This window comes from Nannospalax galili, unplaced genomic scaffold (genome assembly GCF_000622305.1).
Source record: "Nannospalax galili isolate Female #2095 unplaced genomic scaffold, S.galili_v1.0 scaffold619, whole genome shotgun sequence".
Classification (NCBI taxonomy): domain Eukaryota; kingdom Metazoa; phylum Chordata; class Mammalia; order Rodentia; family Spalacidae; genus Nannospalax; species Nannospalax galili.
The window spans coordinates 724,308-743,530 of record NW_008344186.1 but is presented as its reverse complement, the minus strand read 5'-3'; the positions used below and the strand labels follow the sequence as shown (position 1 = coordinate 743,530).

At 50.2% G+C, this 19,223-nt stretch overlaps 1 protein-coding gene across 6 annotated transcripts in view; it reads right to left on the bottom strand.

Annotated features, from left to right (window-relative positions):
• Positions 1–19,223, bottom strand: part of Col18a1 (collagen type XVIII alpha 1 chain) — a 115,216-nt gene that overhangs the window by 37,960 nt on the left and 58,033 nt on the right. For all 6 annotated transcript variants that reach the window (XM_008840441.3, XM_008840437.3, XM_008840439.3 and 3 more), the window contains one exon: positions 3,513–4,057. In XM_008840441.3, coding sequence (XP_008838663.1) covers positions 3,513–4,057 — 545 coding nt within the window. The remainder of the gene's footprint in view (positions 1–3,512; positions 4,058–19,223) is intronic.

Below are 19,223 nucleotides of genomic sequence, written 5' to 3'. Positions count from 1 at the left end.
CTGGACCTTGGAAACTGAGGGACTATGAGCTGTTCATGGATAAGGACCATGTGAAAGCTTTCCTACCATGCTGTCCTTAACCATATAAAAGTGACAAAGTGACCAGAACTGACCAGCGTCACCAGGAAGCATGGACTGTCTTGACCCACTCTGAGCTGCTGCAGCAGAGGCAGGTGGCCACCCAGCAGAAGCCAGAGGCTACAGTCCTAGCGGGAGGCCATCTGCTGGTTCTGTCTAGTCCCGCATCTGGGATTCCTCATGGCCTCCAGGGCAGCCTCTTGGCGCCACGCTTTCTCCCTCAGTCAGATGGTCATCAGGCCCCGCCTCCTCCTCCTCTGGTTTCCCTTCCCTACCTAGGGTGGCCAGCCTGGTCCCTGCTGCCCTGTAACCAAGTCATGGCTATTCTGTCTGCTCAGACCTGCCATGCTGGGTGAGCACTGCCCTTATGGTCATTCTTGAACATTGCTTTGTGGGCCTCTGGCTTAGAGTCCCCTCACCTGTGGCCGGGCCCCAGTAGGTCTCTTCATCACAACAACCTCCTGTGGTCTCTTCACTTGCTCGGGAAGAAAACTGTATTAGTGCTATGGCACAGTGCCTATCACAAGTCACTCTCCCTTTAGATGAATAAAAGAGGGGTCCACTGAGCATTATGAAAGGGGGTGTTGAGCAGGAGCTGATGGGAAAGACTGCCAAGAAACACCCTGGGAGACAGGCTGCCATTGGACTTTGGGGTGACCCGTGCTCTTGGTCAACAGGACTGCTGGAGTTAAGTTCTGAGCCTTCGCTGCCTGCTCCACCCCTCACGTGGGAAGCCTCTTCTGATGTCATGAACTCAACGTGGCTGGTAGGCAACCTCTTGGCTCCAGTATTCCCACCATTTACTTTTTATAGTGCAGCCATAGCTACACCCCAAGGAAAAGTCACAGCTTCAGGTATTTCTATTACTGAGTTTACATCTAGAAATAAATATTGGCCTTGAGGTGCTTGCGGCTGAGTGAGAATGCCAGGGAAGCTGGGACCCCAATGGGGTGTCTCTTGGGGTCACAAGCAGTAAATCTTAATAAGCCAATGGCTACAGATGAAGGAGAACCACAAAAGAAACCCCAAGCGAAGAGGGCTGGGTCAGGCTAAGTGGTGAGCGCCAACACGGCATGTGGAAGGCCCTGGGCTCAGTCCTTCCGTGGCACGTCCACACAGGGCAAGACTAAAGCAAACCGAAAGAATGAGGAAACAGGCATCTGTAATAGGAGAAATCACATCAAAAAAATCTCACTACAGAACACGTGAAATAACAGACAGAGCATCTGCAACGCTGCAGTCGGAAGCCAGGCTTTAAGGAAACACAGATGGAGAGATCCATTACCAAACTCAGAGGAACAGATGAGCAGACAGATAGCGCTCCCTGGGGACTGCAACCCAGCAGGGACCAAGCGGGAGGACAGAGGTACAGCCAGGTTCTTGACCTGGCAGTGTGTGGATGTAGGTGGGGCAAAGCATCCTCACCTGAGAGGACTCAGAGGAAGCCCAGCTCCCAGGCTCCCCCGGTCCTTCCTGTTCCCTGGCTCCCAGGCTCCCAAAGCTCAGTGTTGGCCTCTGTAATGCCATCAGTCACACAACACAGTGATTCCTCCCCAAGAACCTAAGCACAATTCTGCAAACATTTCGACCTATTCAGCACACTTCCCACGCCCCACCTGACTTAAAGCTTCCAAAAAGATCCCGAGGCCTAATCCCTGGGAACTGTCAGGGTTAGACTGCCGAGGTCAGCTGTAGAGTAGCCTATAGCCCTTGACCCTCACAGGGCCCTGTATGCTCTTTGCCTCCCTCTTCCCAACCACCAAAGATTTTGCAGATTGAAAGTTGTGGGTGTTTTCTCTATGACTAATTTAACCACATACATACTTTACATGCTCCTCCCTTTTTTAAGTGAAAAGGCAAATGGCATGCTAAGAAATAAAATTTGTGTATGCACAGCCAAGAATCCGTTTCTTTCATATATAAAGAGTTTGCATAGATCAATGAAACAACAACAACAACAACAAAAAAAAAAGGCTGAACCTATCCCCAAAACTACAAAGAAAGGGAAAAAGAAAAATCTGCTTCCAGGAACAGAGTAAGAACACAAATGAAAATGTCCAGATATGGCTTATCTGCATATCCAACAGGCAAACCTGTTTCACTCAGCCTGACAAGGCCCAGAGGTAGGGCTGCCTCACTCCAGGTGTCTGTGCCCCCTTCCACTGGGTGAGGCTGTGTGCTCAGGAGCTGGGTCCTACATCCCTCATCCAGCCTTGCTGGTGAAGGGGAGGTACAGATTCTGCAGAGTCTGCCCCCTTCCACTCCCCACAGCCAGGAACTACACAGCACAAACACTCTGCTCTGGACACGAGGGCACTCAGCTTTCCCAGTAATCATGTTTGAGGATCAGAAAGAAAACACAAAGGGGTCCAGTTTGGTTCCAAAGTCCCAGTGGCTCCTGAGTCCTGTGGGTTAAAAGTTCCTGCCAGAGGTGGAAGTTCAGCCTTCAGAGCTGTGGATGCAGGACTTAGAACAACTTACAACAGTAACCCTTGTCTGGGCTACAATCAAGAGTCTGTCCCCTGAGGACATGTGCTCCTTAGCATACACAGAGACCCCTGTCTGGGCCAAGCTGAGGATGGCTACAGTATTAAGTCAGCGCCAGCTGACGGCACCCACGCACCATTCCAAGCAGGCTGGGAGTCCAGCTGGGTGTTCCAGGAAGAGGGCCCTCAGACAGAAATGAAGGCCCAGAAGTGAAGGACTTCCCTGGGGACACAGGAGATGGCCACATGCTGCACCCAGGGTGCTGTGGAGATAGTCACACAGCTTTTGTTAAAAATAAGTAGTCCAGCATGGCTGATTTGCGCAGGGCTGTTGTGTGACGTCTCAGCCTGCCAGCAAGGTGCGCCCTCAAATGTGTGTGCGGCTATGGAAAGACCCCACTGTTCCAGCTCCAAATTATTAATTTTTGTCATTTTGTCTTTGAGACAGGGTAGCCTGGAACTCCAGAACCTCCTACCTCAGTCTGTTGGGACCATGGGTGTTGCCCCCATGCCTGACTTGTTAACATTTCCACAATGCACCTGAGCTTTCATTTTTTTAGACCGAGTAGCTGAGCTGGACGGAACCCCACATTCTCCCAATCAAGGTTTGGTGTCCCCAATTCACCACAGGCCTGGGCTCACACCTGGGAAGGGATCTGGATGAACACAAGATGGGGGCCCAAGGACGAGACGGTCTCTAGCAGCCATCCTGTGAACCCTGGGGTCTTAGAGAAATTACAAAAATCCAGGGTGACATTTCCTGAGTGCCAAAGGATAAGAGACTGTGGGAGGGGCAAATGCCACCCCACCCAGGACTGAGGATTAAGGGGCCTGTACCTGAGGCCAGATGGTCACCTGCAAGGAGTCAGGCAGTGCTGTCCCATCTGCAGCACCAGATGGACGTGCCTGCCCCACAAGTGGACCTCACAGCAGGACAGCATGGATTACCTGGAACTTGTCAGGGTCTGCTGCTCCAGCCTGGCCTACAAAGAGGCCAGCGCCACGCTCCAGCTCCAGGCCCTGTGAGGACCGAGGAAATGGCACTCTCTGGAACTCCTCACAGTCCACATACAGAGCCACTGAGCTGCCATCCACACTGAGTGCAAAATGTGTCCACTGGCCGACGAACGCAGGCAGGCGGAAGCTGACGCCTGTCTGGGTCTGGCTGGCGCCATGTTCTGTATAGAGCAATGAGACGTTCTGGTGCCCACTGTACACCCCTGAGAGCTTCACCCCCAGGGAGACCACTTCCTGTGCTGTATCTGTAATGGCAAACAGCACCCCTGCATCCCCCGTGGCCGGCTGAATGTGGAACAGCAGCGAGAAGTCACGGAAGAAGAGTCTAGGGAAGTGGTGCTGGGCCACCTGGCCACTGCCGGAGTCCCGTCCAAAGACGTAGGCCGGCCCAACATCAGGGTCATCGATCTGCGAGATATGCTGGGGCAGAGGGTCCCCGAGGAGCTGCAGCAGTCGGACCTCCTCAGCACCATTCTCTGCAAAGAGAGGGACATGTGGTGAGGTGGCTGCATGGGAATGGACCAGGCAATAGTGGCGTTCTGGGAGCTGTAAGGGGACAAGGAAATTGAGCTAGGGAGGGCGTGTCCACACACCTGCCCACCCTTGCCCTCTAACCTCTGCTACTCAGTGACCTCTGGACAGTCACCTCTTAGCCAAATCTCAGTGACCCACTCTGCAGGCCTTGCCATGCTTCTACGGCCTCAAGGTCAAAGTAGACACTCCAAGATGGAGAGAGGAGCTGAGGTGGGGCCCCCAATTCTCCCCACTCTGACTGCAGGAACAGCACAGCCACAGGTAAAACCTCTCGCTACTGCAGAGGAGGAGGAGACAGAGCCCAGCACCACCACCTGCAGCACCACCTGCACTGGGAGCCAGCTGGAGACAAATCAAACCGGACAATGTGAAAAGCCAGGCTCCAAAGGCAGCTTTCCTATCACGGTTTCTACAATGACACCAGAGTCTGATTCTGACCCCCGCAAGCCTGTCAGAGTGCCAGGGAGCTGGAGCAGCTTCTCCTTGCCTGATGCTGCTCCCTGCCACCACCATCATGCTGCAGAGGGCCATGTGAAGACTCCCAGTACAGGCTCCTGCTTCAAGACTTCCGAGGCGCCCCAGGGTCGCCAGTGACTCATATCACACCCTTGTTTCACTCCTGGCGCCGTCCCAAGCCAGCCACAGCTGCCTATGTCCTCCTGTAAGGGCTGTTGGAACCATCAAGCACACTACATGGCCTGGAAAACAATACTTGGGCAGCAGGCATGCTCATAGATAAGAGCTCTACTAGGAAGGGGGACTGGTGGTATGCAGGCATGCTGGGGAGGATGCTCTGTGAGTGTGTAAGGATACTATACCTCACATTGGGCCCTGATTAGGAGGAGCTGGGCTGACCGGGCCCCCACTGAGTAGGAGGGAAAAATGCTGAACCCCAACTTTACAGGGCAAGCTGGGTCACAGAGCCCCTCGAAGATGAGGGATGCTGCAGAGCATGTCCTCAGGGGGCACAGCACCTCTCTGCGTGCCACCACCTGCTGCACAGCTCCCTGTGAATCATTTTCTGTCACATGCTCCTTAAGCTCTGTGTTTTGACTGGACATGGTGTAGCATGAACACGGCTGTGGTAGGTGGGGCATGGCTGTAAGGTCTTAGTGTCTGCTGCCCTAAGGCTGAGAGCAAAGAGGACTAAGAGGCCAGCGGTCCATCACAATCTTAGCTGTTACAACATTCCCTTCTCACCAGAAATGCTGGGGCCCTGTGTCCACTCTGGGATGTTCTGAAGCCAAGTCATGCCCGCAGCCTGAGTGCTGGAGATGAGGCCACTCTGCCCCTCCTCCTAGGCAGCACAAGGCCCCTGGGGGGCCCAGCACACAGGACTCCACAGCTGCCAGATTCCTGCACTGGAAGGCAGCAGTGTGCTACACGGTGGCCCCCAAGTCCAACTCTTTCCAAGTCCTTCCACTTCCTTTCTGTGAAATTCTTTTCCGCTCTGTTGGGAGCGACTGCCAAATGCCAGGGCCATAAGATCATTGGCTGTGTTCTCTGGTTACAGTGTAGCATCATGAGCCAAGGGGTCCTCCCCTCCCATACCCAGTAGCTGGGCTGGTCACGCTCCAAGAATTCAGAGGTTTTCTGGGGGAGAAGGGTGGCCCTTTCACAAACTGAGGGCCCTCTAGTCACCCATCTGACCTAAGAACCAGGAATCAGGGGCCTGCCTGGCTGAAGCCCACCTCCCCTGAAATGAACAGGTGCAGGTGGTTCTGAAAGCCTGTGTTTTATCACACATCCCCTTTAGCTAGACACAGGACCAACTGCAGCCAGCACCCCCCATCAGACACGGCCACACCTGGCTCTGGAGGGACCAGGAAGCAGAATGCCCTGTGCTTCTACTAACAGAATGGTACCTCTGACAGCCTCCCCTCCCTGGGTTGCAGCCAACCCATTTCCTGGGCTGAAGTACAACCTTCTGGCAGTTCGACCTTCACTGCTAACCTCACCAGTAGGGCTCAGTCTGGGGTCACTGAGGGCAGACACTGTGGCCTCACCTTTGGCCAGGGTTCAGTATGACAACTGTCATCAGGAAAGACCTTCAACAAGGTCCCTGGCAGGACGGACCAGCACCAGGGCAGGATGGCATGCTTTGCAACTAGCAAGAGACCTTCCTTCAATGAGACTACTGGCCCAGCACAGAGTCCACAAACCCTGGGAAATGGCCTCCACTAGGCGAGCGCCCCATGAGCCGCTCAGAAGGACTAGGCTTCCCAGATGGAGTGGAGTGGACCCCTTACCCTGACACCCCTCATTGCTCTCAGAACTGGCCTGATAACTGGCTCTCCAAGGGATGTTGCCCCTGGGGACTGCTGGTTCAGGCCTAGGCTCCTGAAGCATGTCTGATACTCTTAGCTCTAGGTAGATAGCAGTTGTCAGGAAACTTACAGTTCAGCACCAGAAGGGAAGACATCCCACTGCCAATCAAACAACTCCTATGGAACTTTCTAGAGAAACTGGTTCTTAAAACAAACATTTCCCTCAAGCTAGAGAGAACCATGGTAGTCCCTCACCTCCTCCCAGCTCTTGGGGCCTGTTTAGACATGAACAGATGTAGCAGTTGAGTGAGTTACAAGGCCAAGGGTAGGTGATAGCATCTCTAGTGCTGGATCCACTCTGGGTACCCAGTGGTCACCCAGCATTGCAGAGTCCAAGGGTACAAGTCGAACAAGCATGCCGGCATAAGACTGAACTGTGCTGGGCAAGGCTGGACGCAGCTCAGGAGAGCTGAGCTGTGATGCTCTCGGCGAAGCAGCACTTTGCCACACACACCCAGGACTGACTCTGCTTTGCTGTGGGATGAGGCCTCAGAGGACAGCTTTGTGATGGGCGCCCACTTTAAGAGATATTCAGGGCCCTCGTGGAACTAAGAAACTGCAATCCGCCCAGAGTAAAAGCCACAAAAAGCCAACAAAAAGAAGAGGGTGGTTTGGATTCAAGTGCACCAGTAATCACAAGGTACTGGAACCCTCAGTAGGAAGAGAGACATGCAGAGATCCAGTCAGACAAAAAGCAAAGAGCAGAGCAAACTCAAGCAACATCACAGCAAAGACAGAGCTGGCAAAAACAGCTCTAAAGGGCTGGGGGGAAACTGCCGGGCAATGGTTACACGGTGAGCATGGCAATACTCACTCCAGATAGAACAGTTAGAGTGGAAGCCATCCTTTGATAACTTGCTGGGAGCTGCCCCGCTGGATGCCAGGCTGCACATCTAGCAACCATGCCCCAAGCACATGTGGCAAAGCAGGGTGCTTCGTTCCTAATGATATCCCTAGGTGCCCCTTTCCTGTTCAAACTGAAGATGAAAATCTCAGTGAGATAGAAGATCCTGAGCCAAAGTGGTGTTTACAGAAAGTTCCCTAATGCTACTGTTACCCAGTAGCAGTGACACAGTGCTCAAGCCCACTTATGAAGACCCGATCTCCATGTCATAAGAAAAATACACAGAATAAACATCTCCAGGACAGAGCTGTACCTTTGAAAGACTAAAACCCACCTGAGCAAGCAGGTGCACTGCCTCCCTTATGACCTCCCCAAACCCCAGTGCCTAAAGGTACATCAAAGGATGTGCTTGTGGTCACAGAAAGAGCCGGGCAGCTCCCTGGGAGACACAGGAGTTACATCAAGGAACGTTCACACACAGAATGAGCCCACTCATAAGAAGAGAGGACTGGTGTCTGTGTCCCCATGTGCATCCATGCACACAGACCTTGGTGAGCAGAGTAATGGCCCTCAAAGATGTCCACATCACAATGACTGTTACTTTACACAGCAAAGGACCACTGCAGTGGTCACCTTTCAATGAGGGTGATCTAGCCACACCTAAATGTCTTCACCCCAGGCTAGAGGCTCCCACTCAGGATGGGCAGCTGGGCTCTGGGCCCAAAACCATGCTGGCAACTGCCTCTCTCCTCCCTCTGGTCTCCAGGCTAGCCTCTGGCATGTAATCTGAGCTAATGGTGTCTTAAGATTTGACTCCTTGAAGAAAGCTGTTTCAAAGTGACTTTCTGGAGGATTCTGGGACATGGTGGAGCAGAGGGTACCAGAAATGGCCTCTCTAGCAGACAAGTGTGCTGTGGGATCCGTCCAATATGCTATGTTGGGAATCTGCAGGTCTGTGACTTCCAGGAGAAGACTTGCACAGCCAAGAGCAGTTCATTATGACCATAAAGTTCCTGCCCAGGGCCTGCTCCCCACAACACGTCTTCTCAGACTAGCATCCACGTGACCTGTGGTCCCAGGCAAAAGATGCTGTCCTCCAAACACAGGTCCCCAGCAATGGCTGCTAATCCGCATCTCAGAGGTGTAGACAGAGGAGGGGGGAACTGCTGTGCTTACTCTCCCTCCCTGCAGCTGGGCGACTTCAAGAAGACGTGAAAGGCTGTTACCTCTGTCTCTTGTTTTTCTGTTGTTCTTTGTGGGAGCTAAACACTAAAACCTAAGTGACAAAAGACCAGCAGTATAATAGGGTAAGAAGAGAAAGCAAAGCTCACACCAGGGAAAAGGGCGGGCTTAGAAAGACCTATGGAAACCCTCGGTTTATACCTCAGACTGGCCCAGAAACAGCCTACAGATAAAGTGAACAAGGCAATAACAAGAATCTGCAAACACTGGGGAAGGAGGAGAATCTGCCTCCCAGAGTCATCATATTCGAATGTCCAGCTTTCAATTAAAATTGTGAGGCACATAATGGACAGGAAAGTGTGGTATCTTCAAAGGAAAAGGTAAACCAGTGAAGTCTGTCTTCAAAAAAGATCTACTAGAGGAAGACTTTAAAACAACTTCCATAACATACGCTCAAAGAACTACAAAGAACATGGCGGTCAACTGTAAAGCACTTTGGGGGCTCCTATAGTAGGGGAACTGCTAGCCAGATTCTCCCTGCACTTCCTCACTGGAGTATAGGAGTTAAAACCAGAGGCTCCAGAGTAGCTTCTAGTGAGGGACTCTTAGGAGACCTTGAGAGGGAAGAAACTCCAGACAGGTAAGCAAGTCTCTGGTGAGGCCTCGGCTGCCAAAGGGACAGGCGACGGTGCCAGTACTGGTGGGGCAGAGACTCTGGTTGCAGCTAGGGCAAGTGGTGTGGGCAGCAGTATGGGATACATGGGCATATAAGGGAGGAAATCTCCTCTGATTCCTCAGATAAAACAGGCTTCTCAGGTCTGACCCACATTTTGAGGACTCTGCTATGCTAGCAAGCATATTTTACAACTTTCCTCTAAACACGTCTGTAACCTTTGTGGGTGAAAAACAACTACATCCTGCCAGCAAATCAATACAGGGAAACTCGTCGGGGTTCCTTGGGTCCCCCACAATAATCTTAAACACCTTATTGATTTCCTCCCTATCCAGTGATCCCTCAGAAGGCCATCCCACCCCAAGCCACAGCTGGTCTATGTCAAAGAATGTCCAGAGTTTCCAGGAATCTCTTTACACACCATAATATCCTGAATATCCTTTCTTAAAATTTTTGCCATATATTCCAGGGGGGTAGATTTGCTCTGTGTACCACCCATTTCTTCCCTCTGATAGACAACAGTTACACAAGAAAGGAAAGGGCAGGAGTGAACTTTCGCTTTATCCGTCTCCATTCAGCCCTTTGCTCTGAGATATCTCAGGAGCCTCTTAGCATGGCTGGGACTGTACAATGCCCAGTTGGAATCTTTCTGAAGAGAACAGCCCTAAACTGTATGAGGGTCACCATGGACCCATAGATTGGGACTCAACAGCTGCCTCAGTCCACGGTTTAGCTGAAACTCTCCTGTCTCTCTATCTCATTCACACAAAATGTCTTCAGCCCTCTGCCCAATTCCTGGTACCCAGAAGTCGCTGTGTTTTCATCTCTTTCCTGAGAGACTTTGGGAGTTGGTCAGATCTCCCTTTTAACTGTTGGAGTGGGCTCCAAAACCAAATTACCAAACTGAACCAAATTCAAATTGAATCTGGGTTCTTAGCACATCTGATGAGTGCTTCTCTGAACTGGTTCCTATGCCTACTGGGTCCACTGTGCTTCCGAAGTCCATGCCCCAGCATACCAGGAGAGTGAGTCTCCTATGATCAAGCAATCAGCTGGACCCAGGTTGAGTTAGCACTCCCAGGGCTCTAGAGAAATCAGCACTCTGGCCACAAAGGAGGTGCAATCCACCATCTCTGATCCCCAGAAAATGTAGCAGGTGCTCTGAGCAGAAAATGGGACCCCCAAGGCCTTCTTACGCAGGAAGCAGTTATATGCCAGTACAGGATCTGTGAGATAGTTCTCAAAAGCAGAGCCCAATATAATAGTGATATGCAACCTGATTGGTATTTTTAAATACTGAGAGGATGCAAAAATGGCTGGAATGCAATAGCAGGGGAGGGACATGGTGAGGGCTTGAACAGGATACGTGCAAAAAATGCACACGCACACTGACATCATTCACACCTCATGTTATCACAAAGTGATCTAAGAAACCATGATCACTTTCTCATCTCAGCAGGATACTCTTTAGATTCAAACAGGCTGAGAGTGAAGATATTCCATTTGGAGAAGACACAGAGTGGCTACATAAACATCAGACAAAATGGGCTTTAAACCATGAAAACTGCTAAAGGCAAAGCACAGAACTACACATTAATAAAAGGCTTCATACAGGATGAAGCTATGACAGTAACAGACCACCAGCATACATGACTCAAAATAAAGAACGAGGGAGAAAGGTCCTACAATAGTGGTGGGACACTTTGATGCCTTCTTGATAATGGGTCACCAACCAGGCAGACGGTAAGGAAGGAAGCCCAAATCTGCAGGTGTGCCCAGAACACTGACCAGCCACACTGGCATCGAACTCCTCCCTGGTGTGAAACGTTTCCAGGAGACCACATGTCAAGCTACACATAAACCTCAAGAGATAACATATAACATATACTCCAACCACCTTTTGATTGAGCTAGACATTAAAACCTGAAAATTAAAACCTAGCAAATTTGTGAAAATTCAGTTTTACACTCCTGAACAACCAATGACAACAGGAATCAAGAGAGAAATAAGAAAATACTTAGAAACAACAAAAATGAGAAGGCCTCTCATCAAAATGATGCATAATGAAAAAAGGTAATTTGAAGGGGAAATGTAGAGCTATAAGCACTGCGTCAAAAGGTAAGGCAGGGTGGAGAGATGGCTCAGCAGTTACGAGCCCTGGCTGCTCTTCAAAGGACCCAGGTTTGATTCCTAGCACCTACGTGATGGCCAACAACTGCCAGCGTCTCCAGTTCGAGGAGACAATGCCCTCTTCTAGCCTCCACAGGCACTGCATGCATGTGGCACACTTACATACATCAGGCAAAACACTCCTACACATAAAATAAAAAATAAATAACATAACTTTAAAGGACAAGAGCAATCTCAAATAAACAACTAGGAAAAAAGGAACAAACAATCCCAAGCCCTAGAAGCAGGAGGCAAGTATGGAAAAACTGGGCAGAAGTCAACGGAGAACAGGGAAACAGGAAATCAGTAAAAGCAAAGTTGGTTCTTTGGAAAGATCAACATAAGTGGCCAGTCTTAGCTGAGGGGACCAAGAGAAAAGAGACTCACGACCAAAGTCAGATGAGTGGGGCCACTGCTGACTCCACATGAGTGATGCAGGCAGTGAGAGCACGATGAACCAAAACAAAAGGGACAAACTTCCAGACCGACAGACAAAAGCTACCAAGACTGACCACGAGGAAGTCGAGTGTTTGGACAGACCCACAACTCCTGAGGAAACTGGATGAATAATAAAAAATTTGCCAGCCAAGAAAAGCCCTGGGCTCAGAGTCTTCGCTAGAGAAATCTACAAAACATTTAAAGAGCTGATGTCAAGTCTTCTCAAACTTGTCTTGAAATACTGAAGAGGGGAACTTCCGGTCTCATTCTACGAGGCCAGCATTACCCTGACCCCAAAGGCTGGGGTCCCTTGCAAACACTGCCGCAAACAGTCTCAAAAAAAAAAACACCAGAAAATCCATTCAACACTCTGAAAGGACTGTGTACATCAGCTAAGTGGGATCTACTCCTGAGATACAGTTCAACATATGAAAATCAATCAGTGTGATCATGCCACATGCTAGAAGGAGGGAATAACCCAGGTCATCTCGGGAGATACAGGAGAGGAGCTAGACAAGCTTCATACTCTTCCACGGTAGAAACACAACCAACTAGGAAGAAAAGCAAACAAATCCAACATCACACAACCCTCCATGCAAAGAACCCACAGCAAACACCACGCAAGCTGGGGATGTGGCCGAATTGGTAGAGCACTTGCCTAGCATGCAGGAGGCCCTGGCTTCGATCCCCAGGTATATGTGGGGGGACACACCCATAATCCCTGAGGTGGAGACAGGAGAACCAGAAGTTCAAGGTCATCCTTAGCTACATGATGAGTTCAAGGCCAGTCTGAGCTGCATTAGAGCCTGCAGACAAACGCCTTTCCCCTGTGGGCAGAGCAAGTTGTAAGGACTGTCTCAACTTTTATCCAAGTAGCAGAGGAAGTCCAGACTAACACACACACACACACACACACACACACACACACACACGCCCAGCACGCAGGCAAAGGCAAAGACAAGCAGGGTGGAAAGGAAGACACAGAAGGTCTCTGTTGGCAGACAGCATGATCTTGCACATAGAACACAGGGAGAGTCTAAACAAGCCCGCCAGAACAAACAAATGACAGCAAATTAGCAGGACACCCGTTGATAACGGAGTGATTACTGCATTTCTCCATACATGAAACAAGCAATCTGATCAGGAAACTTCAACAGAATTCCACATATAGTAACATCAAGAAGAATAAAATCCTTAGGACTTAACTTAGCCAAGAAGAGAAAATAATAAAAACTACAAAACACTGCTGAAAGAAATGAAGACAGATAAATGGAAATACCTCCCACACTCTGTACTGCTGTAACAAATTAGATCTGAGCAGCTTATAAATAGTGAAAATGTAGCTTTCACAGCTCTGGAGGCTGAGCGCAAGGTCAAGTCATTTAGAGTGAGACCTGGCCTCTGTTTCCAAGATGGCACCTTCCTGCTCTGGAGAGGACAAGTCCATGTCCTCACACAGCATAAGGGATGGAAAAGCAGAGAGCAGAGCTCTTTCTTTGGCCTCAAGACCTTTCAGGTGGGTGCTAGGCCCATTCACCAGACCAACCCCATTATAGTCACCTCTCAAAAGCCACACCTTCAACACAGCAGCATTGGGTTTAAAGTGAATTTTGGAGGGAAACATGCAAACTGCAGCCAGTATAAACACTGTGCAAGGTGACCTACAGACTCTATGCTGTGCCTATCAAAAATCCTCATGGCAGTTTTTCCCCCAGCACTAGGGACTGAACTAGGGTGTGTCCATGCAACAAAAGCACTCTACCACTGAGCACGAAAGCCCCAGTCCTCTCAATGACAGTCTTTGTTGAAACAGAAAACCCATCCCGAAGTTCGTACAGAACTTCATCATGACAAAGAACGAAGCTTGTGGACGCCCAATGTTGGGTTTTAAAATTCCCACAAAGCTACAGTCATCAACAGTGTGGCACCGGCATAAAGAGAGACACAGAAAGCCCACCACGGTGTTACATGTCTGTAATAACCTGTAACTAGAAGACTTGAGAGGCCAAAGGAGAAGGATTTCCTGGGCTACACAGCAAGACCCTGTCTCAAACACAGACACATAGATCAATGGGACAGAACAGAGCACCTAGAAATAAACTATCATATATATGGTCAGATGATATTTTTCCAAAGTCCTCACCCTAGCTTTATAGCTCGTATATGTCACACAGCTCACAGGCACCAGCCTAGAGCCCCAAGACCAGCCCATTCAGCTGGACAGAGTATACAGGCACCTGGCCCAGCCACCTCCATCTGGTTATACCAGGTTGATGCCCTGAGGATGCAGGACTTAGCCACCACCACAGGCTTCCTGGCCCCTTCCCCAGAGGCTGCACCTGGCCATTCTCTGCTCTTCTCTGCCTCCTGGTTGGGTACCATTTGGCACACAGAGACTGTGCTGGGGCTATGGGCTATGGCCTGGGGTGCAAGTGAGCTCTGTCCAGCCTGGACATGGTCTGCTGCAGATCCTGCACACGTGCAGAGACTCTGGGTGACGAGGTGCTGGCTGGGAGCTCTGGGCACGAGCTCCTGGCCAGGGCTCCCATATGCCCTCTCTGGCCCTGACCATGCTGGCCCAGCTTTCCTGGAAGGAGGATCCAGCCAGCCAATCAGCTGCTTATCCATTTCCTCTCTATAATTTGAACTTGTCAGACAAGATCTTCTCATATACTGGGAAGTTCCTGACATTATTATGCTAGTCAAGGACACCAAGGAACCAGAGAATATAAGCCTGTGGAGGAACGGGGTCAGGAGTACTCACAACACACCAAGACCACTTAGTGTGGAGAGCAAAGTTTCTCACATAGATCCAAGTGAGATAACTGGATATGCACGATGCAAAGAACAAGGCTGAGACGTTACCCATCACCCTCACAAAAATCAACACAAGGGGGCTGGAGAGATGCTCAGTGGTTAAGAACGCTGGCTGCTCTTGCAGAGGACCCAGGCTCAATTCTCAGCACCCACACGGCAACTGACAACCATCTGTAACTTCAGTTCCAGAGGATACAAAACCTTCTTCTGACCTCCATGGGCATTGCATGACGTGGGTGCACTTACACACATGCAGGCAATACACATAAAATAAAAATAATTAAAAAACAAAAACCAACACAAAACCAAAGGCCCAAGAGTAATAAGCAACTGTGAGGTGATTAGCTCAAAGCAAGGGCCGAGGTGTCACAGGGACTCAGCAGTGACCTCTGGGATACGGCACAACAGGCAAATAGAGTGCCATGAATTTTTTTTTTTTAATTTGCACCCAAAAGACAGTATAGGTAGATTAAAAGGTAGCCACAGAGTGGGAGAAAATTTTTGCAAATCATGTGTCTGATAAGTGGTTGAAATGGGTAAATTTCATCGACTTGACTGGATTTGGAATCACTGAGGAGAAATGTCTAGGCTTATCCAAGAGGATATTTCCAGAAGGGTGTAACTGAGGAGAGAAGACCCACTGTGAATATGGGTGGCAACACCCTATGGGCTGGAGTTCCAGTTTAAACAAAAAGGAGAAAGCGAGCCCAACACCAGAGTCCATCTGCTTTCTAACTGCAAAGGATGTGGTCCGCCACCTGTTGCCACCACGCCTTCTTAGCCATGATGGACTCTACCCTCAGACTGGGAGTCAAAATAGATCTTTCCTCCCTTAAGTTGTATCTGTCAGGTATTTTCATCACAGCAATGAGAAAAGTGACTCGTGCAGAAAATGACGACCAGGACGACGGGACACCCAGACCCAACAGAACAAGCTGATTCGGAACTCAGCAAAGCACCTGAGCACGTTTTCCAAAGGAGTGCACAGGCAGGGAGGGGCGTGGGGGGTTGGTAGTGTTCAGTGGGGACACAGGTCAAGCTTTGGGACACTGAAGCTCCGGGGGCAGGTGATGGTGACGGTAAGTGACGGCACTGACCTGTATACTTAGCAGTGGCCACAACAATATGCTTTATGCTGTTTTTTTAACTTTTATGTTCTGAGTGTTATGCCTGCATGTGTGTAAGCGCACCCATGTCATGCAGTGCCCATGGAGGATAGAAGAGTGCATTGTATCCCCTAGAACTGGAGTTACAGTTGTTAGCCGCCATGTGGTTGCTGGGATTCGAACCTAGATCTTCTGCAAGAACAGCCAGTGCTCTTAACTGCTGAGCCATCTCTCCAGCCCCAGTTGTGTGTATTTTATTACCATAGAAAAGAATAAGGAAAAAAAGAATTATAAAACAGTGACTTCTCTGAGGCATAAGGATGGACAGGTGCCAACGTATCAGGGAGCTGTTCTAGGTTCACTTGGAGGCTCCCTTGGCCCTTGAAGTGAGGAGTGTGGTGCTAACCTCTCACGTCTCCTTGGGAAGGTTAAGGCTAGACATGGCTCTTTTCCTAAATACAGGCAAGGTTAGAATCACAGTACATACTGTCCCCAGCTGCCCAAGCTACTGCAGTGGGACCCAGACCCACTGTGTCAGGTCCTACCTCAGCTGCCCCCACAGGGGGCAAGTGCTTTGGTTTGAATGTGAAATGTCCCCAAAGGTTCCTGTGTTAAAGTTGTGGCCCACAGCCCACACGTGGGCTACTATAATAATGAGGCATAGCTCAATAGGGTGCTAGGAGGTGGAGCCTGGTTGAAAGAAGGTCACTGGAAGTCTGCCCTGAAGGCCGCCTGGTCCCCTTGCTCTTACTGTTTCCCACCACTATGAGGTGAGCAGCTTTGTCCTGCCATGCCCTTGGCTGTGCTGTTCTGCCCTAGGCTAAAAGCAATGGAGCCAGTCAAATATGGGCTGAGACTTCCAAAACTGAGAGTTAAAACAAATCTTTCCTCCCCAAAGTTGTTTTACCAGGTGCTGTGCCACAGGTAAGCTGAGGGGGTAATAAAGAAGGGCCTGTGTGGTGGTTCGAATGAAAACGTTCCCCATAGGCTCCGAGTATTTGGACATTTTGTCCCTAGTTGGTGGTGCTGTTTTGGGAGGTCTTAGAAGGTGTGGCCGTGCTGGAGGAAGCATGTCACTAGGGCAAGCTTTATAGAGTTCTTAAGCCTTGCCAGATCTCTAGTCACACTCTGCTTCCTGTGCTAGTTTGAAGATGTGAGCGCTTAGCTTCTGCTCCTACTCCAGCCACCTCTGCCACCATGCCTACCCACCATGATCGACCCGTGCCCTTTGGAAACATAAGCTAAAAAAGCTTTTTTTAATAAGTCCCTTTAGTCATGGCGTTTCTGTCACAGCAACAGAAAAGTAACAAATACAGCCTGCAAATTGTATGCTGGAGAAAGAAACAACCCAAAGGCTATGAGTCTGCCCACCACACATGGAAGGAAGGGGTGACTCTCCACAGTGGATGGAAGGAAGGGGTGACTCTCCACAGTGGATGGAAGGAAGGGGTGACTCTCCACAGTGGATGGAAGGAAGGGGTGACTCTCCACAGTGGGTGTGGAACTCACACAGCTCAAAGAAACAACCAACCTGATTTTAAAATGGACGAAAGACCAGAGCAAACATTTCTCAGTGAGGACCTAAGTGGCCTACGGCACACAGAGAGGAGCTCAGGTCCACAGACCACCAGAGGTACAGATGAAAACCACGGTGGGACATCCTCAACACCTGTGAAGAGCGGCAGCCGAAGACAAGAGGCAGTAGCTGCTGCTGGGGATGCAGAGAAAAGGGAGGAACCCTACACTGTTGGAGGCAATGGAACCTGGCAGGGTGAAGGTTACACACAAAAAAATCAGGGGCTAGAGAATTGGCTTAGTGGTTAAGAGCGCTGACTGCCCTTGCAGAGGACCCTAGTACAATTCCCAGGACCCACATGGCAGCTAACAACCATCTGTAACTCCAGTTCACAGGAAGTCCTGCCAGTACAAACATGGAGGAACCTAGTGGATGTTATGCTAATGAGACAAACTGGGCACAGAACACTGTATGACCCCACTTACATGTTGAATCTAACACTCTAAAAGTATAGACTGCCAGGGTGGGTACCTGGCTGGGGAGGTGGAGAGGTGGGAGATGTTAATCCAAGGCCAAGAGCTCCAGCTCAGTAGGTAGATGGGTTCTGCAGACCTAATGTGCAGTACAGTGACCATAGACAACACTGTGCTACGTACAGTTTGGTTAGAGAGGGCTGGCATGTGGCTCAATGGTAGAGCACACTCTTGTATGTGTGAAGCCTTGGATTCAATCTTTAGCCACACACACACACACACACACACACGCACGCACGCACAATCTGCTCTGAGACTAGATCTTAAATGTCTCACCACACACAAAATAGCATGTAACCCTATAAGTGATGGACATGTAAACTAAGTCAGTGATAGTCATCTTGCGTGTACCTGTGTATGAAGTCATGAATAGCACTACACACCTTAAATGCATGTCTGTTCCCTCAGGATGACCCCAGGATCCTGCACCTTTAGGGTGGCAGCTCAGCTGGGCCCTAGACCTGAATGCCCTCAGTAAGCTGCAGTGGGACTGGTGTGTCTGGGAGGGATGGGATATCTGTGGGCAGTTCAACCAGTGCCATGCACAAAATATTTATTTACAGGTTGCCAGGAGTAAGAGATAAGCATTCAGGTATTTTTCCATGGAGGGGTCTTGTCTCCTTGGATCAAAGTTAAACAGAAACTCGAGTTAACCGAAGCATTCTAAAGAACAGCATTTCTACACCCTACATTTGATTAAGGAGCCAGATGTAAGTGCCATGGTGAAGGGAGCTGGGGACTCACAGGGTCCACAAGGAAGGAAGCCATTGTCCTGGTGCTAGACAGCAGCTGTGGACTATCAGTGCTAAGCAGAACAGAGCTCCCCACCAGCAGTGTGCTCCTATAGCGCTCCAAATGGCCTGTGAGGTCCCAGCATGCCCTGTAAGGCTCAGACCCTATGTGTGACTCCTAGGAGCGCCAAGCACGCCTGTGAGCCCCACAGCAAACACAGGTTTCAGCTCCCCAGACCTCATTTTCTTCCAATCGCTTACAGACTCCCTTGGAAACTGTATCTGCCTGTCGTCATTCACAGGGTCAGCTTTGAGACATGGGGTGAAAGTAAAGCCAAATGCCCCGGGTCCTGCAGCTCCTTGATCCAAGTTCTATACCATTTCCAGGCCCCACTGAGATAGCTGCAAGGCTTCCTCAAAGCAGCAGCAGGCCCTGAAGCAGTCCTACGCCTGGGCTGGAGGAGGTCAGTGCAGGCAGAGGCAAGGACCCAAGATGAGGCACCCTGCCCAGCCATCACTCCCTCTCATTGTGTGCCTAAGGGACAAGGCCATACACATAGGACCCTTCCCAGGGGCCCAGCTACAAGCTGACCACCAGCTCTAGCCATGGCAACAGGCTTGCATGGGGTAATCCTCTCCTTCCCACATACTATCTGCACACTGCACTGTCTCCCCAAACACCCTGGCACCAGTCACTCACCTCATGCTCTCTTTTGGGAGGTCAAAAGAGACATGGGTAGGGGCTACATGCCTGGCTGGACAGGGGTGCTAT